Source organism: Diorhabda carinulata, chromosome 5 (assembly GCF_026250575.1).
Source record: "Diorhabda carinulata isolate Delta chromosome 5, icDioCari1.1, whole genome shotgun sequence".
Lineage (NCBI taxonomy): Eukaryota > Metazoa > Arthropoda > Insecta > Coleoptera > Chrysomelidae > Diorhabda > Diorhabda carinulata.
The window spans coordinates 4,682,233-4,706,754 of record NC_079464.1 but is presented as its reverse complement, the minus strand read 5'-3'; the positions used below and the strand labels follow the sequence as shown (position 1 = coordinate 4,706,754).

At 32.3% G+C, this 24,522-nt stretch overlaps 2 protein-coding genes across 2 annotated transcripts in view; both read left to right on the top strand.

Annotated features, from left to right (window-relative positions):
- The first annotated feature begins 22 nt into the window (after positions 1-22).
- Positions 23-24,522, top strand: part of LOC130894451 (uncharacterized) — a 692,198-nt gene continuing 667,698 nt past the window's right edge. The window contains exon 1 of the mRNA XM_057801308.1: positions 23-190. The gene's annotated coding sequence lies outside the window, so the exon portion shown is untranslated. The remainder of the gene's footprint in view (positions 191-24,522) is intronic.
- On the top strand, positions 46-5,976 carry LOC130894435 (AFG3-like protein 2). Its single transcript, XM_057801286.1, has 11 exons — positions 46-439; positions 501-763; positions 819-962; positions 1,231-1,324; positions 1,388-1,692; positions 2,401-2,519; positions 2,581-2,796; positions 2,857-3,072; positions 4,710-5,008; positions 5,064-5,384; positions 5,445-5,976. The coding sequence occupies exons 1-11, from the start codon at positions 353-355 to the stop codon at positions 5,727-5,729; spliced, it is 2,349 nt and encodes a 782-aa protein (XP_057657269.1). The 5' UTR covers positions 46-352; the 3' UTR covers positions 5,730-5,976.

The following is a 24,522-nucleotide window of genomic DNA, read 5'->3' as shown; positions in this document are numbered from 1 at the left end:
CTAAGATTTAATTAAGGGCTAGACTACAATTAAAAAAGAAGAATTAACTGTATTGTTCTATACTTTATCTATGGTTTGTAGAATAAATTATTTTTAATAAAAATAAATTATTTGTACTAATTTTTATTGATCGGAGAATAAATTACAGTATTTGTTTGATTTAAATGTCAGTTTTTACATAAAATCTATTGTACACTTTCTAGAATTTAATAAAAAAACGTACCTGTGTTCTTAACTTCAAATCCGGATTAGTACAAGAACAAATAAAATTAGTTGGGTTAGAATATTTGAAAATTTTGAAGTTATGTGATGTTGACTTTTTGGATATTTCAATATATATAAAAAGTTTATAATGGCACATCGGCTTTTAACTGGTTACAGAGGATTAGAAAATTTAGTGTGGAAAACTTTTAAACAGTGCAATGTAAATGCTTCTCAGGTATGATAACTTCTTACAAAGTATTTCATAACAAATTAAAAAACTAACTTCATAATTTTAGAACAATTTTTCATTAAAAAAAGCTGTTTTAACTGAATGGCGATTATTTTGCGAGAAACCTCCAAAAGGTTTCGAAAAGTATTTTAAACAAGGTAGTGCAAAGGAACCTCCAAAAGAAGCAAAAGAAGTGAAAGGAAAAGATGGTAAAGCTAAGCCTGAAAAAGAAGCTCCAAAACCTCCTCCTAGTAAGAGTACGGGCCCTAGTACGAGTTCAAAACCTTATGAACAATGGTCTTTTGGATTATTTGGAGGAACAGGACGAGGGTAAGTTTTTAAAAATCCTTCACTATTATTTTCAAAATAATTTTTATATTATCAGAGGTAGTGGTGGTAAACCATTTGGTGATAGTGAAAGAGATAAATGGTATGTCTTAGGAGCAGCTGCTGCTGTAGCTTTTCTAGCTACAGTGACTATGTGGGAAATGGGCTATAAAGAGATAAGCTGGAAAGAATTTGTTCAAAGGTAATGTACTTTTAAAATATTTCAATATCTTTTCATGAATTTCTTTAATTTCTTATTTCCCAGGAACTTTTAGATGTTTTTGTTGCTAAATTGTCTTGATTTTAAGTCTCTTCTGATTGAAAATTAGATTTAACAAAAAAAGATTGAAGTTTCAAAGTGTTTTGATAAAGAATGAAATAGATTTTTTACATGTTTTAAAATCTAATTTTTAATCAAAAAAAATCTAAAATAAATACAATTTAGTAACAAAAATATTATTTTATTATAGTTATTTACAAAGAGGAATAGTAGAACGACTAGAAGTAGTAAATAAGAAATGGGTACGAGTTAAATTATTACCAGGAAATACCATCGAAGGAGCTGTAAGTAATATAAAGTTTCCTCACTTTTTTATCCTTAATTTTTTATTTTTATTTTGATTTGAGAATGTTTTATGGTTCAATATTGGAAGTGTAGATTCGTTTGAAAGGAATCTGGAAAATGCGCAGATGGATATGAATATGGAACCAGCTAATTTTATTCCTGTTATTTATAAGACGGAGATAGAAGCAGCAAGTTTATCTGGTATGCTACCAACAATTTTGGTTATAGCTTTCCTTATTTATATGATGAGAAGATCGGCTGAAATGATGGGTGGTAAACGAGGCAAACGAGGCGGAGGTCTATTCGGAGGCGTTATGGAAAGCACAGCTAAATTAATAAATTCTAGTGATATCGGAGTGAAATTCAGGTAACAAATCTTCAATTAAGACATCAAAATAAATATTTTAATAATTTAAAGTGTTTTAATTAATTTTCAAGTTTGTTTAGTTGTAGAACATGAAAAAACAGTGTCTCCCTTGTTTAAATTATATAGGGTCTTCCAAAAGATGATGCATGCAAATTACGGTTTTGAATGAGACACATATATATATTAAAAATAATAGATATAAAAATTGTAGGTAATTTCATGCTATCTAAGATGGCATAACTAAATTCTGAAAAAACCTTTTCAACTTTCAATTTTTCGAAAATTGATTTATCCCTTATCCTCATATCTAAATGTATTAGGTTCACATAATTTTTTATAACAAAATCCCTAGTTCCTCTTATCCCTTATCTCGACCTTTGATTTTGAAAACGCCCTTAAATGAAATTTTGAACCTATTCCTAGTGATATAAACAATTTTTTCAGGATAATATTTTTAAAAATCGTGGACTCATCATTTTTTTTTAATTTTCAAAAAAAAATATATCTAATTGTATAAGAACCAGCAATCGACCTATTTGGAAATTAAAAAAGTTTCAAACCACCACTTGATAGCTTTAGTGTACTGGATACACGTTTTGTATCAGTTTTACTAGACACGGCAGTAAACGTGTTAAATTATCATTTTATGGTATTACGTTCATTACCATCAAAACAAGGTAATAAATACCGTTTCCATGATTTTTTTAGAGACGTGGCTGGTTGCGAAGAAGCAAAAATAGAAATAATGGAATTTGTAAATTTTTTAAAAAATCCTCAACAATATATAGATCTAGGTGCTAAAATACCCAAAGGAGCCATGTTGACGGGTGAGATTATCCCCCTTTTTCCAGTGTACGTTTAAATTATTTTGGTTTTATATAAATTTAGGCCCACCTGGAACTGGTAAAACCCTTTTAGCCAAAGCGACAGCAGGTGAAGCAAACGTGCCTTTCATTACAGTATCAGGATCAGAATTTTTGGAAATGTTTGTGGGTGTCGGTCCTTCTAGGGTTAGAGATCTTTTTTCTATGGCTAGGAAACACGCGCCTTGTATCCTGTTTATCGATGAAATAGATGCGGTTGGTAGAAAGAGAGGCGGAAGAAGTAATTATAGTTAATTGAGATTACGGAAACCGGTTTTCAAATTGGGAAAATTCATTTTAGGTTTCGGTGGACATTCCGAACAAGAAAATACCCTTAATCAATTGTTGGTTGAAATGGATGGTTTCAATACGACCACTAATGTCGTAGTTCTAGCAGCTACTAATAGGGTTGATATATTAGATAAGGCGCTTCTTAGACCTGGTAGATTTGATAGACAGATATTTGTACCAGCACCTGATATTAAAGGAAGAGCTAGTATTTTTAAAGTACATTTAGGTAAGTTTTTTGGAAATTTAAACATAAATAATCATTAATGACACGTTTTGAACCAATATTTAATATATTTTTTTTAAATTTTAGATATTTAAAAAGATGATTTTTCTCTTCGAGAGATTTCGTTTGTTCTTTTTCATTTTTTTTTAAAGTTTTTTGAAACTTTTTTGGTTCTAAAACTTTACATTAATTGCTGCTCTGGTTACTTCTTCTATATTTTTTTACCAAAAATTGATAATTTTCCACTGCATAGTCCGGGGAAGTCTCAAATGTTTTCCTAGACAGGATATCTTGAGAGTTTTATACTGATATCTTCTTTATTTTTGTTCGTACAAAAAAATATACATATCAAATTTGTAGAAAATTTCATGCCCTAGAAGATGGCGAAACTAGATTTTTCAAAATTTTTTCTTTGGCATTTAAATTTTCGAAAATTGATAAAAAATTTCTGAGACAGGATATTATGATCCTTTTATACTGATATCTCCTTTGTTTTTGTTTGTACAAAAAAAATTATAGATATCAAAATTGTAGGGAATTTCATATCCTATAAGATAGTGTAACTAGATTTTAACAAATATCTCCTTCAACAGTTATGTTTTCTAAAATTGATACGATAATTCTGAGACAGGATATCATGAGACTTTTATATTGATATCTCCCTTATTTTTGTTTGTACATATCAAAACTGTAGGGAAATTCATGCCCCGTAAAATGGTAAAACTAGATTTTGAAAAATATCTTCTTCAACCCTTATATTTTTTAAAATTGATGCGCAAATTCTGAGACCTGATACATGAAACTTTTGTACTGATATCTTTTTTATTTTTGTTCCTACAATAAATTATGGATGATTAGATTGTAGGGAATTTTATGTTCTAAAAGATGGTATAACTAAATTTTGGAAAAAAACCTTTTTTCAACCCTAAAATTTTCGAAAATTGAGAAAAAATTCAAACTTTTTTTATTTAAGCAGAATATATAGTGAAAATAATTTGATCAAATTAATATTATATGAAAATATAGAGGAAATATTTCTAAAAAAGATGGTTTTAACAAATTTGAAATATTCAAAATGGCGGCAGCATAAACTGAATTTATATATATTTTCTTCAACCCCTGTTTATTCTATTAATATTAACAATTTTGGGATACTGTTTGTTGTAATATACAGAAAAAGGGTTGTAATTTGAAACAAAATATCGAAAAAACTTCCAAAATTTCATTCACCCAATTTTTTACCCTTCTAACAACAAAATATTTTAAAAAATTAATTTATTCTATCTTTTCTATTTTTGTTCCTACAAAAAAATAATAGATAGCAAAATTGTAGAGAATCTTCAACGACATGGGAGAAATAAATTTCGAAAAAAATTATTTCCAACCCTTAAATTTTCAAAAATTAATGAAAAAAATTTGAAACTTTGTTTATGATTTTATTTTAATTTCTACAAAAAACTTATAAATATAAAAATTGTAGGTAATTTCATGCTCTTTAAGATGGCATAACTAGATTTTGAAAAAAAACTTTTCTACCCTTAATTTTTCCAAAATTAATCAATCCCCTATCCTCATATCTATTACATATCTAAATGTATTAGGTTTTTTTTATAATAATTCCGATATAACAATATCCACAGGTCCTCTCAAAACTAATCTCGATAAAAGCGAATTATCCAGAAAAATGGCCGCTTTAACACCCGGTTTCACCGGCGCTGATATAGCCAACGTTTGTAACGAAGCCGCTTTAATAGCAGCTAGAGATTTAAACGATTCGATTACAATGAAAAATTTCGAACAAGCAATCGAAAGAGTTGTAGCCGGTATGGAGAAAAAAACTAACGTTCTATCACCCGAAGAAAAGAAAACCGTAGCTTACCACGAAGCAGGACACGCCGTAGCCGGATGGTTCCTACAACACGCCGATCCATTATTAAAGGTAACAAATTTGAGTATTTTCATTTAAATTTCACCCTGTATAAACTATATTTCAGGTTTCTATAATACCCAGAGGAAAAGGATTGGGTTATGCTCAATATTTACCGAAAGATCAGTATTTGTATAGTAAAGAACAACTGTTTGATAGGATGTGTATGACGTTGGGCGGAAGGGTGTCCGAAGAAATATTTTTCAACAGGATAACGACAGGGGCGCAAGACGATCTCAAAAAAGTCACTCAAAGCGCTTACGCTCAAGTTGTACATTACGGAATGAATGATAAAGTTGGTAATGTCAGTTTCGATATGCCCAGAGAAGGTGAAATGGTTATGGAGAAGCCCTATTCGGAAAGTACGGCCCAAATGATCGATATAGAGGTAATAATTAAAAGAAATATCATTGAAAAAAAATATATATATTTGAAATTAATATTTTAGGTTAGGAAATTAATCGATGGGGCCCATAAGAAGACTACGGCTTTACTCACCGAACGTAAAGAACTAGTAGCTAAAGTAGCTGAACGTTTATTGAAAAAAGAGATAATTAGTAGGGAGGATATGATTGAATTGTTGGGAAAACGACCTTTTCCGGAAAAATCGACTTACGAAGAGTTTGTGGAAGGAACCGGTTCGTTAGAGGAAGATACAACGCTTCCGGAAGGTTTGAGGGATTGGAATAAGGAAAAATTGAAGGAACCGCCTTGTCCGCAACCTCAAGCTTGAGGATTTTAGACGCGAGTAGTAGTTTCTTTTTTCTTATCAACGTTTAGGTGACCTTCATCAAAAAATATTTTCTTAAATAGTGGAAAAAAATGTTTTTATGTGATTGTTTACTTTTTGTACTTCGGTGTGAAAAGTTTTTGATTGAAGTGTCCGGTGATTACGATAAAGAAAATACTTTTTGTATATGGAAATTGCGTCTTTTAGGTTTGTTTTTGTTGATGACAAAATAAAATTCAGTTTTACTATCGATTGTGTTTAATTTATATTTAATAGTTTCCCCCTTGAAGGGATGGGGATGATTCTAGTAAATCGAAAAATCATACAATTTCAATGACTTTTTTTGCAAAAAAATCATAATTTTAAGATAGATTTATGAAAAAGTATGAAAAATATCACAATCAAAGATTTCATGTGGTACTACGACATACGACGACGAATATAATAGTAATTCTTCAATTTTTTGTAAAGCATGAATGAAGTTTTTTAATTTTTTGACAATCTACGTAAAAATCAAACTGTAGAGTCAAAAAAACGTACTGGATACTACAAAAATTACTACGACATATCGCCAATAACAAATGTCAACGATTAATGACACTAATGACAATGACATATTCGTATTAGCTAGTTTTTCGCGACTAGCCCTAGAACTCAAAAATTTACCAGATTTCAACCTTTTGATTGCAGAATAAAATTAATGTTTATTATCTAATACTCGATGAACTTTTATGGTTTTTTCTTAAAAATACTCATAATTGGAGGAAATGTTGAAAAAAACTTTATAATGACCTATGAAAAGGTGCTTTGAACACATGTGGAAAAGTATTATTTTTAACCCCAGCTTCATTTTTGAAATCTTCTATGTTGATACGTAGTGTGAAATAATAATTATATTAAACACATGTCTTTATTTTTTAATTCAACATGTGGTTCTATCATAATCACCACACATGTCAAAGGTTAATGAAAATGACATTTCAGTAGCTAGTTTTTGGCGACTAACTAGAAATAACCCCATTCACTTTAACTTAATGACATCCCTAAACTTTTCTTGACAGATACAACAATGATTTATTCTTCTCTTTCTTTCACTAAAGCTATTACAAACCTGTTTAATATTTTATCTCTTGTAACCTATTTACTAGCTAACTTTGTTAACTAAGCGTTAATAAAGTTGGTACTAACTACAATCCTTAAAGTACGAATTAGGCCTTGTCTATGACGAATCTAGACATAACAGACGGTGCTACTTGTTACTAACGGTACTAGCTAGTAGGGCCATCTGTTATGTTCCATTGAATAACATTGATAGTGAATCAACGAGAACTAGTTGATGATTCGCGTCAATAATTAGTTTCAAATCAGTAGCTCCGTATGTGGAAAGTGTAAACTGCATTAATATTAATGACAGATATAATATATATCTTTATTTAAAGCAGGCGCAGCTAAAGCTCAACTGAATGAATTACACATGCAGCATACAATTCTAGTGAAAAATCTAGTTATTTTTGGTTTAAAGTCAAATGTCATTCGGATCAGCTGATCGATATATGTACAAATGTGTACAATCAATGACTTATTGTTGATTAGATTACAGTAAAAAATGTACAGAGACATATCAAAATCTACATTAATTTTGAAAGACAACGAAAAAGTATTTTATTGTTGAACTATCAATTATGCAGTAATAAACACACTCACAAGTTTAAATTTCTTTTTAAATTTATGAAACCAACAGTATTTCCCTCGTATTTTGAATTAACTTCGATGTTTAATATTTAATACATTCCGGAATTATTCACAAAATAATTAGTCAATTATAACTTAATGTATGTAAAAAAAAACAAACCTCGTACTACCGTGATTAATTGTTCGGGGATTTGCGGTTATTTTGAGCAGTCGATTCTCAACGTATTCTCTTGTTGCTGCGACTGACAGCTGATTCGGGACTGACGTTATTCGTCCGAAACAAACAAAAACAACAATTGGAGATTTCAAACGACAACAAATTTAATTGTGAAAACGAGTTTTCGTTTTCGCTAAGTTTTTACACCGCCTCCCCAGACAAAAGAGCTTTAATTTTACTGATGGAAATGTCATGTACGTTGGTTGCTTATGTTTTTAACTCTCGCTCGGCCTGGTTTGTTACCGCTTTGTCTTTGTATCTTAATTGGATAAAAGTTTTATGACGTTCTGTATAAACCGAACACGTTATCATTGTTTTTATTTGTGTATCCAGATACCCACTCGATTTCTCATAAAGGGATTCCGTTATCACTTGTTTGAATATAAAATCGATCCAATTGATAATATTAAAATTAATTGAATATAAATAAAACAAATAATTTGATTTATTATATCAAATTTGTTAATGAATATAAAGCAATTGATGTTTTTTGACAATGTAGGTACAGATTTTTATAATGTAATTTTTGACTTACTTGATTTATTAATTAACATTATTCACAGTTTTCAATTGATTTATTGTCTTTCATATGAAACATTCTAGGTATTTGAATGTATTAAGATTCTATAATAATAAAATAATTCAATTCCTTTAACCTAATAGCGTTTTGTATAACTTTGACATAATATAATTTAACCATAGATAAACTACATATTTGATTCATCAGAATTAATTTGATTATTATAACATAGATGTCGTTGTTTCAAATCACTTGATTGTGACTAAAACAAAAGGAAATTATGTAATTTTATACCAGTATAAAATGGCATGTTCTGAAAACAAAAAAAAACAAATCTAATAAAAAAATATGGTAGCATGAAAACCTAACACATATGTACGGTTTTTATTTTGTTGAATTTTGAACGAGTATTATTTCCATTTTAAAAGAGAACGTCGGGTCAACACAATGAGAATTCGTTGAAATAAAAACCAGTCATCAAAAAACAATTGAACAAGCAGCCTCCATGAATATTCGGGTTCAGTGATATTTCAATTTATTTCCAAAGAGATATAAATATAGCATAAAGGGCGACATTTCATTTTTATTGGGTCGTCAGTCATTTTGAATGGTTTGAAAAATAATTTTGTTTGCATACACAGACGAGCGCATACACTGTATTCATTTCAAAACGATCTATCTATAATATCTTACAAACTAGTTGCAATAAACAAAAATATTGTTAAAAAAAATTAAAACACAGAATTTATAGAGAAATTTAGGTCATGAATCACGAAAATTGATGCACGTACGTCACTAATGACGTATCGGTTTTACCGATTGAAGATCTATGAGCGTCAGTTGACAGTTGGAAATTTTATGCATACAATGAAACATTTTTATACCTATACATTAGTAATTCGTTGCATAAATCACAATTACTTTTATTTTTATTAATATTATTATTAAAAAACTAAGAGCAAAAAATGTTTAAAATGACCTTAAACTTAATACTATTTTCAAAGTTTGTTATCTATACACCCAACGTCATAAAATACTGAAATGGCTACTACTACTTTATCGTAAGTGTAAATATTTTCACTGAATATTTTTTGATAAAATTACATCGTATTAGTTGATATGATTTCAATTGCATTGTTTCACTTCATTTTTTTTCATAAAATGAAAAATTTAGATAAAATATATTATATAGTTTTGGTATTCAATAAAAATTATTTTGTTACTATTATTAATTTACAATAAAATAAACGAACGTTAATTTACAATTATAGTTGACTCAATTAATCTTCTTGGTGTATTTAAAATATTTTCAGTTTTACTTACACAATATTTACGTTACATGGAAGCTTAGGCAATAAATTTGAACGTATATAAAAGTGTGGGTAGTAATATATAATCTTTTGTTTAAAATAAAGAGTAAATATGATGTTAAGCAACGTAAAAACGAAGGAACAGAAAGATTTCAATAATTTATAAAGTACTTTGAAACCACTGAACGGTTTATAACATCAAGATTTTTAAAAATGACAGGTGTCAGAAGAGGTCAGAACGACTTCCTATGAATAGAACGTAATTAATATTGTTTATCGCTATCTCTTTTTAACTTTATAAATTTATAGTTTGTTATCACTTGAAAGATGTATGAACAATGATTTATATAAATATACTGTTAATAGAAAAAGATAGAATATGAAAAGTTTGTGAATTGTAACATTTGTAGGAGGAAAGTGAATACAATAGAAGATTCTTCTTTTTTGTAAACAGCCTCGTTTATTTTAAGTAAAATAGATTATAAATCATAGTACACTTATTAAAAGAAATAACTTTTTCACCTTTTAGTTCATATAAAATAAAGTGAAAGATACTTTTTTAATTCCAAGTTTCGTCCTTGAAATCACATATGCTAATGTCAGAAGAATGTAGAACGCGAGTGTGTATTGTTAATAAAGTCGCTACTAGAGCGTGTTTTAATTAGAGAAGGTAATTAGTAACGTGACGCAGCTTGCAACATCAATGAAGCATTGTAGTTAACTCCGCATTGTTTATTCCTTTATACCTAGACTTGTAATTTTTGTATATACGGCGTATTTCACAACATTTACGTTATTTTGAAAAAAATTCCACAAAGTGTTAAATTAAAGATTGGAGTGAACTTGAACTCATATTAAATACACTAACATATTCATTTCTTATTCTCTAAATTCATTTATCAATTTCATTTGTTAAACGTCATGATAATAGTCACAGAATACATTAAATGTCAGGATAATAGTCACAGAATATATTAAACGTCACGATAATAGTCACAGAATATATTAAACGTCATAATTAACATGACGTGTCTATAATTTTGGGAGAAAATGTTGAGCATTGTATTTGTTTTAATGTTTGAAGTTCCTACCAACAGATTTAAATTGGGAAACATTCCTTGCTTCCTTTACATTTATGTAACTTAGCTTGTACATTAACATGATCCAGCCCAAGGTCCTTCCGCCTCCGGGAACATTTAAATGTTAATATAATGGAGTGTCGTTAACGAAATTCTCGCCACATGTTATATTTACAATAATCAAGGGAATTTAGGGGAACGTAATTGTTCCGATAACCCTTTACGGATATCGCGTAGCAATTATTATTCACCAAATGGATATAGATGCATGTATAATCGAATTTCGATGCAATTTTATTTGCTTTTTTGACTGTAATGAAACTTTTATTGTAGAATTCCGTCAACTCGTTTTAAGTAAATGAAATGATACATTTACAATACTGCAAACATCGTTTGACTTATACTTTATAAATTGAAATCTGAATGTAAACGTTTCAAAACTTCAACAATCAAAGACAAAAACATTAGAGCACTGTTTTATACTCACTCGTAACAATATACGACACTGTATAATAAACTAACCTGTATAACCCTGTATAATAAACAAACGATCCCGCATAATGAATAAATGTCCCTGTATAATTATCCCACGACCCTGTATAATGAATATATGACCCTGTAGAATGAATTGCAGTGACATATGACGTGATAGAGGTGACATATGGTTATCATTGTCAAATTTTTTTCTAATTTGATCAAGGATATAATCCGTTATAGCTGAAAATACATGAATTATGTAAGTAAAATATACAGTGTGTATAAATTTCGTGTTAAAATAACGCGACAACGATGTAGATGTACATATTCTATTCAACGAACAAACTCTACCCTGTATAATAATCAACTTCGACATAATTGATAAACACGACCCTGTATAATAAACAAACATAGTAACTGCCATTTTGTTTTTCAACGAAAAACGTCACGTATGATATGATTGTAGTGACATATGTCGTTATTCAATTGACATATGACATGCTTGCAATGACATATGACGTGGGTGATGAGGTGATATATGGTTATCATATAGTTGAAAATAAATTAGTTATGTAAGTAAAATATACAGTGTGTATAAATTTCGTGTTAAAATAACGCTACAATGATGTAGAGCAACTATTATATTTTGCATTTGTAAGCTTATCATCTATATACGATGAATGTACGACCTGTATAATAAACAAACAATTCTATTGAACGAACAAACACTACCCTGTATAATAATCAACTTCGACCCTATATAATTAATAAACATGACCCTGTATAATGAACAAACGATCCTGTATAATGAATATACGATCCTGTATAATGAACAAACCTCCTCATATATTTTTTCCAATTTGAGTTCGTAGTTCGTTTCAGTTCAAAATGTCTTGATTTTCACATCATATTAACTGCCATTTTGTTTTATAACGATAAACGTCACGTATGATGTGATTGAAGTGACATTTGTCGTTATTAAATTGACATATGACGTGATTGCGGTGACATACGACATTCTTGCGATGACATATGATGTAATAGAGGTGACAAATGGTTATTATTGTCAATTTTTTTTTAAAATTTGATCAAGGATAGAATCCGTTATAGTTGAAAATGAATGAATTACGTTTGTATAAATTTCGTGTTTAAATAACGCGACAACGTTGTAGAACAACTGTTATATTTTACCTTTGTAAACTTATCGTCTATATACGATTGAGGTTATGTTTCGTTTCCACCATGTATTTCTAACCTTGACGTGTAAATGTCGCATGGCTTTAACACCATATACAACAGCAATTTACATAGGTACACAAGAGATTCCCGTAGGCGTCGCTAACCAATAATTGATGAGTTAAACGTTGGCAAACGACAACTCTGCGCATCCTAATTTCTATGGACCATTGACTCCACTTAAATCGTACATATATATATATATATATTTGTGAGGATTAGTCTTAGTTATGAAACGACGTAAATTGCTAATACCGAAATTTCGCTATATACTTGAGATTAGTTTAATTACTCTTGTTGGTATTACTTTATAAGTTTAAGTACCATAGTACCAGATGGAATCCCTCAGCATGTTTTTTTATTAAAACCGAGCGTTAAACCACCAACTGCTCTAATTAATCGCCGTTTAAAGTTGAGAACTTAGGTCGCGCATTCTGAATTATTTATAGGTTATGTAAAATATTATGACATATCAGAGGCGTTTGTAGCTTTGTTAATTACCTTAATTCGTTCTTTTAAGCCGTGAGAGGCGCTATTGGAATATCAGTCTGATCCACAAAAATTCGAAATGGAGTGCTCCCCATGTCTAAGAAGTTTTTGTCAAAATCAGTGTTTTCTGGATAGCATATCTTTTGAACATTTCTTGAAATCAATTAAAATCGCTTTTTGAGCAGCTGTCGATAGATGTTGTCGGCTCTTTTCAACTGTTTGGTATCTCTATGTGTAGGACGTTTACCGAATCAGCAAATCGACTAATTGATTGTTGATCTTGAATCCACGGTTGCCACATACTTTTTGTTCACAAAACTTTTATTTGATAATTATTTGATGATCAATACATCGCATACTTGTATAGCTCTAACAACTAACTTTTGACTGTTGTTTATCTATACTTTTTAATGATTAACTGATTTTGAAAATTAAATATTGTAACGCGGACTTGGACAAGTTGTTTACTATTCAGTTCACAGTGGGGCGTCTCTTATCTCTTTTTGTAAAAACTTGTTCAGTTCTTGTTTGAATCAACCTAACTTAGTCTTAAACTCATTACAACATTTATGTAGATCTAATTTTATGTTTTATATTGAATAAACATTTGTTTGAATATGATATGATAAAGATTTTCATGATAATTCAAGATTGCAAAAATTTACGATTAACCCTGTATAATCCTGACCTGCTTTATTTACCGAATCGACTATAGCAAGTTACGTTGAGGAGACGGTATGATGTCAGAATGTTACAATTCGATTTTTAATTTGCTAATTCTATAATGTTTTATTTATACGAGGATTTTCCCAGAAGTACCTGGCTTAATGTAGAGATGGCGGTGGTGGCTTCAAAATTACCAATGTATTAGAAAGTACACGATATATACAGCATATGTTTAAAGTTTGAAGACGCCATCTTGTTTAGTATTTGTTTGGCAGCCATTAATAGTGAAGGTTTTTAATGCATTTGTAAACATGTAAAAAACTGGTCATCTTTATCTGATATAATACATTTGAAAGGCTTGCAATGGCTAAAATTAGCCAGATTTAGCCTCCATGGATTATTTTCTGTTCCCTTAACGATTCTTATTTTAAAAATGGTATAGAACTTATTGAACATCGCTGGGCAAAACCGTATGGAGCTAAAATGAGATTACGTTGGAAAATAAATATGTTTTCCCCAAAATTTTAGTGTTTTCTTTGTTGTGTGAGGTACTTCTGGGATCATCCTCGTATATAGTTTATTTTCTCGATACTAAACATACTTTCATCAGCCAAAAAACTTTCTAAAAGCTCATACTCTTCATACAAAGTTGTTTATTGCCATCTACATGTTTGCGGAAATGCGCAAATTGCAGAAGTATTTATCTACGTCAAGTTGATATAGTGAAACAGATTTTGCATTCTAACCCTGTTTTTATAAATGTAAAATGGTCCGCTGAGGTTTTTGGCAACGACTACCACCATTTCCATTTCTTGGCGAAAATACACTGAAAATAAATCTGTAATAAATTTTGCTTTATTTTCAAAACTCTTATATTTATCGATGTTTGTTTAATAACACACGTGTTGATTTATTAAGTGTGATAAAAACATGAAACAATGATTTATTTAAATCACGACATCTATCCAATTTTGGTTGATGTACAAAGCTACAGATATCTGTAAAATATTATTAACATCGAACTAACATAATGTCAATCCTCGAAAATTTATTTTGATTATTTGATTGACGTTAGTGACATATGACACTTGACTGTTCAAGTAACTAGATATCTCACTAAATATGTAATTTGCATGCAATAAAATCTGAATTTCCATTAGTGTTTTTCTCTCAATTTAATTCTGAGATATTTTTCGTAATACGTCAACTAGAGAATCAAAATTCACATCGACTCATGGCATGTTTGTTTTGATCAGAAGAGACGATATCCCAAGCGTGCAATAACTATTTTGCTTGTTGCTTCCCTCACCCATTTGACTTGTGTATTGCTTTTTTCTCTTTCAGTTTTTCACCCTCTCCATCAAACACTTATACAAATTTCAGTGGCGTTACTTAAAAGAAATAATTCATACAATTCATTGTAATTTTTTATCAAATTTTTATTTATATTAAACGTTTGTGGTCTCTTGAAAAGCAATTAGGTTAGGTTGCTACCTAGATTGATCGTGTTTCATTTCTAGTTTTTCAAACCCATTATGTTGACCTTCATTTTCCATCATTTGGTAACTTAATCAACGCTTTATAGCTTATTTTTTATATTTCTAATTCTGTTATTCATTTGAAACAATCTATCGTGTCTTTTTATATGAAATTGAGGCACTAACATAGCAGTTGTTTTGGTGATCCTCTGCATTTTCGCGAGATTATTTTTGAGAAAGCTTTTTTCAAAGTGGGTGTAGCGTTTACTCACAGCCGATCAAAAACAACAACGTGTTAATGATTCAGAGCAGTGTTTGGTAATTCTTACACATAATAAATCAGATTTTTTTCGTCGATATGTGACAATGGATGAAACTTGGATCCCAACACTTCACTTCGGAATCGAAACGATCATCATCTGAGTGGATTGCAGGCGGTGAACCGAGTCAGAAGCGTCCAAAGGCACAATAGTCAGCTGGGAAGGTTGTAGCTTCATTATTTTGTGATGCTCATGAAATATTATCCATAGACTATTTCCAAAAAGGAAAGATAATCAATAGCTTATACTACATAGAGTTGTTGGATCGTTTGAATGCAAAAATCAAAGAAAAACGTCTTCATATGTCACCAAGGCAATGCACCGATTCACAAGTCGATGATTACGATCATTAAATTGAACGAATTGCTTCCTTATCCACCGTATAGTCCAGATCTAGCCCCTTGTAACTATTGGCTATTAAATTATCTCAAAAAAATGCGCGCTCGCTCAAATGGAGAATCAGTTACTGAAACTGAAGCCTATTTTGAAGCAAAATACAAATTATTTTTCACAAGCACGAAAAATGATTGTATTGCTCGTGAAAGATAAATAAAATCTATTTTTGGTCCTTCAAAGACTACTGTCCATTAAAAATCCTATCAAATACTTTATATATCACTAGGCAAACCGAGACTTGTGCCCAAGTGTTTGAACATCGCCTCCTGTTCAAGTGCTGGGCACTCACAGATGACGTGAATTGCAATTTATTGTTTCTATATACACTAGAGGGCAGTTCCGTGATGTCCATAGCATGGAGATACCATCTCATATGACCGTGCACGTTTACAAGTTTAGTCACCAGTCGAATTTCGTGAGTAGAGCAGTTGATTGATAAGAAAGACTGATTTCTAACCATCTCCGTGGGAAGCCTTGCAAGCAGACCTTTGAGTAACGTTATATTAGAATGAATTAAGGATGTGTTCTGGATCCATTGGTGGAAATGCTGATCACAATCAAGCGAGCGAGTCCGTTTCGTCATTGCTCGAACTAGACCTTGCTGCCGTCATTTACCAGTTCTTGTAGGACTTGCACTTCAGTTCTAGTGAAGAGTACACCGTTTCAGCCATTTTGAAACCTTTTTCTGATGTTAAAGCTGCATAAAAGCTTTTTATCTTGTAAAAAAAAAGAGGATCTTTAGGGTAGGTTTAAAACAGGAAGATTTTAATTGTCGTTTTAACTCAAATGTGTATTTTTCGATTTATTAATAATCAATGGTTTCATTTTTTGCTACTTTGAGTCTACTCATTGATTTGTAAGTTTTTTGAGGCATATGAATTTTGCAGTAATCGAATGGGCAGACCCTGTTACGAGAAAAAGTGATTTGCGGACAAGGATAGTCCCTTTACATCCGCAAACGTGGATTCTTTTCGGCTTCTGTGTGAATTTAAGTGAATGTCAAACATGATTAGAAATGTAGTTGATTTATTAACAAAACGGTATCGCCAAATATCTATTTGTGTATGTCTTAAAACTTTTATTTCGTGTTATGTTTGCATCCGTCACTGCATTTTTGGGTGCGGAATATCTGCTCATGAAAAATTTAATCTAGTTCCCTGTTCTCGTTAAAAGAACGTACAACGGGTCCAGTTCAATTTCTGGACGACGTGACAAGGGGACACTTCGGAAAAGGACCAAGATAATAGCTATTTGTTTCTCTGGATATGTTTTTTATGTTTTACGATGTATGTTTTATCCAGGGAAGATTTCCCATGTCAATTACATGTGAAATAAAAAAGGTTGTAGCTAGTTTTTTATAAGTATTGTAAAACATTATGGAAATACCAACTGAAGTGCGGAAAAACAAAAATAATTTATCAAGCTGCAAAGTTAATTTTCTAAAAGTTGTTGTGGTTTTCACCCTACCGAGTTCCTGTAAGTAGAATTTGAAGGCGTCTTCAGATCTAATACATAATTACTTGAATAGAAGAGATCGCGTTTACTGATACGAAATCGGCAACGCCGACATGACAATGTTTAGTGGGCGGCTTCTCCACGCGTATGTGATGGATTCTCGAGAAAATACGAAGTTGTAAATCACCGCCGCCGTCGGTATGTACCGCTATCTCGTGCCAACTTCCATCAGATGGCCTGCGTGATACCCTTTGATAGATCTACGGTTTCCACCACTCTTTTCTATATCGTGATGAGCGTACTTTTGTTCAATTAATTGCTCGGATGATTGGGTAGATAGTGTGATTTTGTTTCGATTATATACGTAGTGCGTTCTAAAAGTTCTTGGTCTCGTTCAGTAGAGTGCGTTCTCAAACATCTTTATGACAAATCTCAATGAAATTTAAACATAGTTTGTGTGTCTCGAGTCGAGTTTTGAGATTAATGTTTATCTTCTGGCAATTCGGAGGTGTTCCTTCATCTGCCAAGCGTTCCTGTCCTGAAAGCGAGTTGTTTCCCCGGAGACGAAAATCATTAGAAGAAAATCGTGACCAGATATGGAATTAGTAAAAGGAATTGTTTTAAATCACCGGTATTTTCAAAACAAGTATCCTAAGGTACAAAGAAAATGTAATCCAAGTCACGAGAAGCACCAAAAAAGTTGTTTGGTAATGCGAGGGTATCTTTTTGGTTCGATTTAATGAATAGAATACAACCTGGGTATTCCTCTAGGTTTATAAGGCAATTGATTCGAAAAAAGACGCGGCAAAATCAGTCGAGATGTTCGTGGCAACGTTCTAGTTCGCACTGGTTCGCTTTCCAAGATTACTGTACACGAAGGTGATATTGAACACCCACCTTTCAGTCCTGAACTGGCTCCGTTGGGCTATTTTTTATTCACAAAGCTGAAGGCTGATTTATTGAATAGCGACGATTAAATTAAACAGGCGGTGTACGAATCCTTATGCAACAAACAAACTTTAACCTGTTGAATCATTTTTGGATCAATCAATGCTGTTTGAGAGTGTTCGTTTTCGGATTTGTTGTAACTTGGGGTAGCTAGATTTCCGCATTTGTCAAACACGCCGTCGGAAATCAGATATATACGTTATGGATTAATTTTCTATGGTCGGGAACGAGCATTAACAGCAGACGACGCTTTTAGTGAGATTGATGATGAGAAAGACGAAACGTTTTTCGCGATCGGCTGAGAATAGGGCGTGTTTGATGGATCGGTTTTAGCAGGTTATGTTCGTTTGATGAAATACATTCGTAAGGATCTTTTGAAATACGACAGAATGTTTATTATGAATAGTACAATTAATATTGAAAAGCAATGGTAAGGAAATTATCCTATTTAGAAAAGTATCCTGCATTAATGTGAAAAAATCAGCTCGCCAATTGGTGCAAGCGTCAGATTGAGGTTAGAGAGATAGAAAAGGCTTTGGGCATATCAAAAGAACGCATTTGCCATATACTGATTCAAGTATTCAGGATGATGGTTCCAGAAGTATCTGGTATTACAAAAAAAACACAAAAATTTTAGACAAAATGTCTAAGTCAATGAAAATCATACGACAAACATCTTAAAAAATCGACGCTATGATCTTGTTTGCAGATGGAACAGTCTTTGTCTTCTTTGTAGCCGTTTCTCCCTTTTTCAGTCCATTGTTATGATTGTGAAGTAGAGTCTCTGCTAACCAAAAGCTCTAACACGTACTAATTTTTGACTTTGATTACTTTGATGATTTGAATCGTAAACTTGAACGATGGCGAAGGATTTGAAGCCAAAAATTAAATCTGTCTAAATAAAAACCTTGTACAAAGACCTTGTGGTGAGTGGATCAAAGCGTGCAAATGATTGAAGATTCAATTTTGGCGAGGATCGTAGTTGCCGAAGGAGTTGGGAAAACTAAACTGGTTGAGACGAAACGCCAGGATTTTTACAATCGAAAACTGGACGTACCACTAGAGAGGATTATGTAAATGATGATTATGTAGTTAACGAATTTATTTATGGGAAACCAAAGAAGTCTCCTTGGGTCTCCGCACATCCTTTTTTATTCCCGTGCTTCTGCCAAATTTATATCTTTTACCAATTTGTTCTAAGAAGCCTTTTTGTTCTGATCAATTTTACCGTTTCTATGAAACGCCCTGCGCGTCTCTTTCAATTATTTTTCAGCTATTATGATCCTCAGATCATCTGTTTAGGTTAACAACCATATCAATTCCAGTATTAAACATTAAAACTGTCCAGTGCTGAATCAATTTCATGGAGCCTTAGCATACTGCAATTCCTATTAAATATTTGAACTTGTTCCAATTGCCTATTTCGATCCGTCTGTTCAATTGATTGCATCAATGGAGTCAAAAATCGCATTTCCCAGATAAGACTAGTTAATTGAAGTATGTGGAACTGGCGTAAGGAAAAATTCCATTTCAACGATTGTAATTTGTTCTCGAATAGAAAAGTGCATTATCATTAAACTTTCCGATGAATTCAGATGTCGGAAAATCATTTTTAAAATAGGTTTAACTTTTCTTAAAACTATTACAACCCAGCGTCGTCTCTAACCGGAAAAAATAGAGCTGAATTGAGTTGAACTAATTGTAGTAGGTTCAAACTTATTTTAGTTGCATGTTTGGGTATCTGGTAATTATGATACGACTCATTTAACTTGACCCGTACTCATGATCAACGTCTTGGTTCTATTTGCGTTCGTTATACTGAATTAATTTTGTCTTTCTAGGTCCTCTGCAATTTTGAACACGTTATCAACGTAGCTTGTCATATAGATTTCTAGTTTGACTTCACAATTTTTATTTATTATTTATAGTAGATTCTATTTAAACTTCCAACACCACTTTAAACGTATATTCTGGCCACTTAGACAGCCCGACTTAATCCCATCTGATCAGGGATGTGACTGAGTATCTTGGAATGGAATACCTCAAAAAGATTTATTTCTTTTGATGCCCTTGCTGTTTTAAATTTCATTTATAGTTAAAAACATTATTAATTGTGAAACAAATCACTAATGGTGGATGAAACTGGTTTTTTTTTTCGAGCTAAGCCGTATAATTGGATCAAAATGAAAAGAGTTAATCTCCTGATTGGATGGATAAATATACAGATATACAGAACATCAAAATTGGAGGGTTACCATAAAGCAGAAATTTTGCGTACGTAGAATTTCAATTCCATTTATATCCATTAGGCCAGTTCTTCATCGCTAAAATATTTATTAGATTCAAAAAGACGTTCGATGTCGTGTCTTAACGTATTGAGGACAAAACAAAAAGATTTTTTTGCCATTTTAGTAGGAATAGATGAAGTTTATTATGAATGTGAATGAACTAGATGTTTAAAATTTATATAGAGAACATTCAACATCTTAATCTTGAATAAATTAGTCTTCTAACCTCATTTAACAAATCAGGAGTGACTGATCCAATCGCTAACATAATTTGGTCTTTTAAGTCATTTATATCGAAAGATTTAGTTTTGTGTACAATGCCTTTTGTGTATCCCCATGAAAGAAACGTAATAACGTAAAATCAGGTGATCGCGCTGGCCATTTCAGTGTGGTACTTCCGGACATTGCGTTGGTAATGAGGTGGTTAATCCATTTTGCCGAAAACCTTTACGCATTCACTCTAAGTTGAATGTTTCTTGGTTCAGAATATACATTCACAAAGAATGGAAGATTCAAGACCAGCGAAGAGAGTATGGAGAGGAAAATTGAGCGAAAACAAAAAATGAGGAACATCTAAAGCGACGTATATCTGATTATATACACTCGTCAGCAAAAAAATCGACTCAAGTCGCACAGACTGGGGTCAGTACTTGGACTTTTTTGGCTCAAAGTTAGCTGCATCGAGTCTTCTTCTGACTGTTTAGCCATTCACTTCTGATTTCTCAATGCTGACAATGAATCGATCATCTCTATTCGATGTGCACCTTTCTCTTCATTAACCGCGTTTTTAATGAAAGTTACCAGTCCATTGGTAATGACGGTAAAGTGTGGAAACAGCAGACCGATTCATATTCAGCACACTGACCACTTCTCACCGAATTTGGTCTTGTTGTAATAGGGTGACCGATTGAGCAGCTTTATCACTTGTTGTCTCCATTTTCAGATAGAGTTCTTGTTTGTTGTTAACGGAGATGTGTACCGATTGACGTTTGATGGCTAAATGATAATGGTAGGTTAGGTTAATGAAGGATCATTCACCCATAATTAGCACTATTGTGAACAAGCATAAGAAGGGTGGTTAACGATCTATTTATTTTGAACAGCCCGCTATTTCGGTAAATGTCACTTTTGAAGCTGTTATTTTTTGACATTTGACAAGTAGAAACTACGCCATTAATAAAAATGGAACGATACACGCTTCAACAACGCATTGAAATTATTAAAATTCACTATAAAAGTGGTGAAAGTTTGGCAGAGACGGTTCGTAAAACTAAAACATTTTTGGGTCGACGTGAAGCACCTTCTCGGACCGCAAAACAGAAATTGGTGGAAAAATTTGAGCTGTTGGGACAAGTTAGTGATGTGAAGAATAAAACCCGTGCACGTCGCTCAAGAACAACTGAGACTATTGCGGCTGTAGCCCAAAGCGTTGAAGAAAACCCAGGTTTGTCCATTCCTCGTCGTTCTTTGGAATTAGCCATTCCACAAACGTCATTACACCGTATTTTGCATAAAGATTTGGGTCTTAAGGCCTATAAAGTTCAGTTAACACAAGAAATCAAGCCGGTCGATCATCAACAACGTCGTGTCTTTGCTGATTGGGTCCTTGAAATGCATTAAAATGATCCGGAATTTCATCGAAAAATCATCTTAACTGATGAGGCCCATTTCCACCTTGGTGGTTACGTCAATAAACAAAATTGTCGAATCTGGGGCTCGGAAAACCCAAGAGTTATTGTTGAAAATCCTCTCCATCCTCAACGCGTGACTGTTTGGTGCGGTTTATGGTCTGGCGGTGTCGTTGGACCTTACTTTTTCGAAAATGACGCTGGAGCAACAGTTACGGTGAATATATTGCGCTATAATGATTTTTTTATGGCCGGAATTGGATGGTATTGATTTGGACAACGTTTACTTTCAACAAGACGGCGCTACGTGCCACACAAGCAACGAAATCATCGATCTTTTACGGGTAAAATTTCCGGACCGTGTTATCTCTTGAAGAGGTGATCACAATTGGCCACCGAGATCTTGTGATTTAACACCTTGCGACTTTTTCCTTTGGGACAGTCCAGCATCGATTCAAGACCTCAAAGATGGAATTCGTGAGGCTATCGAGGACATAGGGCATCCGCTTTGCAATTTGGTTATGGAAAATTTCATGAAAAGGATATGGTCCTTTAAGCGCAGTCGTGGCGGCCATTTGGCTGATGTTTTTTTTGTAATTTATTAGCGATTACAATAGTGTTGCTTGTGTCGATTTTTTTGCTGACGAGTGTATTCAACCCTCGAAAAGACTGGCCTAACAGACCTCGACGGATAACTGACAAGAGAGATAAGAGTCGTCATAACTCACAGAATTTTCATCTGGTCCTATCACGAACACAGTTACAACGTTTGTTATCAGTTTCACAGCCTTGACGTCTGACTTTTCTACATAAATAACCAATAGCGTGCTTCACTTGTATTCTTCAGACGTTTATGTAGGAGAATGCGTTACGAACGAAGTTCCCTTCTTCGTTTTAACGCAGATACAGTTATTATTTTTAGATGAAAATACGTGCAAGACTTTTAATGTGCGGTAATTTATTATTTTAAAATACGAAATTAGGTTTTTAAGGACGATCTATCATGTTAACTAAACGTTTCAAGTTTAAATTGGTTTATTTGTGATATATTGTTAGTATTATTTTATCAATTGATTATAAATTGGTTTCTAATATAAGCAGCACAGAACGAGCTGTGTTTTTAAGAGTTAATATTCACAAATAAGCAACATCTGACAGCAATTAGTTTTGCGTAATACTTTTTAACGTGAAATTTTGAATTTGAATTTGATAGAAACTGAATTATCCGTATCGACCCGGTTAAAAGTTTTTCGCACCACAAAGTCACCTGACCTCAACCCGATTGAGTTGATGTGGAATAAATTGGACAGGGAAGTCAGAAAGCAGTTCACATCACTTTGGAATATCCTGGAACCAAAAGGTCGACGATTATTTGCCAAAATTGTTAGACAGAATACTAAAATGGTGCAGTGGGGTAAAACTAACCTGTCTCACGACGGTCTAAACCCAGCTCACGTTCCTTTTAAACGAGTAATAAAAGCAAGAAGGGGTTAAATCGACGAATCAAGAATTTAAATATGTAAAAATTACGGATTGTAGTTTTAATCATTGTTTTATATCACGCAAACTATAGCCTGGGAAAAACTTTTGATCGGCGTTGTATACATATATGATATCTGAGGTGCCTAGTATCAAAATCCGCCAAGTATATCTCAAGAAATTTTTGGAAAAATGGAAGAACTGTCACAAAAAGACCAATCATAAGAAACTATTATAATTTTAGCGTCTAGTAGTTTTTCCACCCTTGTCGAGAGTGCTTTGTTAAAAATTCCGCAACATTCTTCATTTTTGCAGCTTTAATGTTAACCACCCCGTTGTTGATGGGTTTGGGGTTTATCTGAGACATATTAAACTTTAGTTTTGACAGATTTTGCTTGACAAATTCCAGTTTTATAAAATACTTCACTTTGGACCAGAATTTTATTTTAATTCTTGCTCTTTTTTAGAGGATTGATGGATTGAACTTGAAGTGCCACAATTATTTAAGCAGACACTGTTCCATGTTTCTCCAGAACTTCTTCATATTCTTCTGGCTTCTTTTTCAAATTTTTCTCAATCAATCCAGACACCATGTGGAAAATACAGCATGAAGGGTAAACAACTGGCGGAGGATTATTGGTAGTCACTAGGCTCTCCCATTGGCAGATTTGGATTTGGCGGATTTTGAAAGTGAAAATGGCGAAACTGCCTTTGGACGGATATTGCAACTTCTTAATAAAAATCTAACCACACAGATCTAACTAAGCAGAATACTGATGATCAATTTTGATAAATAAACACGAGAATGTGAAAAGTAGGTGAAGAATTAAACCAAGCAATTATAATTTTAATAATTTCAGAGTATATTATTATCAAGAAAATATCGGGAAATAAATTTAGTCTCATTCTATGATAATCAATTGCGTTAACTGCAAACAGAATTTAAACTACACCGCAGACTTTCAAAATTATACTGCAATGCCAGGAAACCATTTCAATAAAGCCAGTTAATATTAATGGCGAATAAATAATTATTTATGTAAACCAGATAAACCAGCACAATGTATATGAAATGTCAGTTTAATATTTATTAAACTTTCCATGTAATTATATTTGAG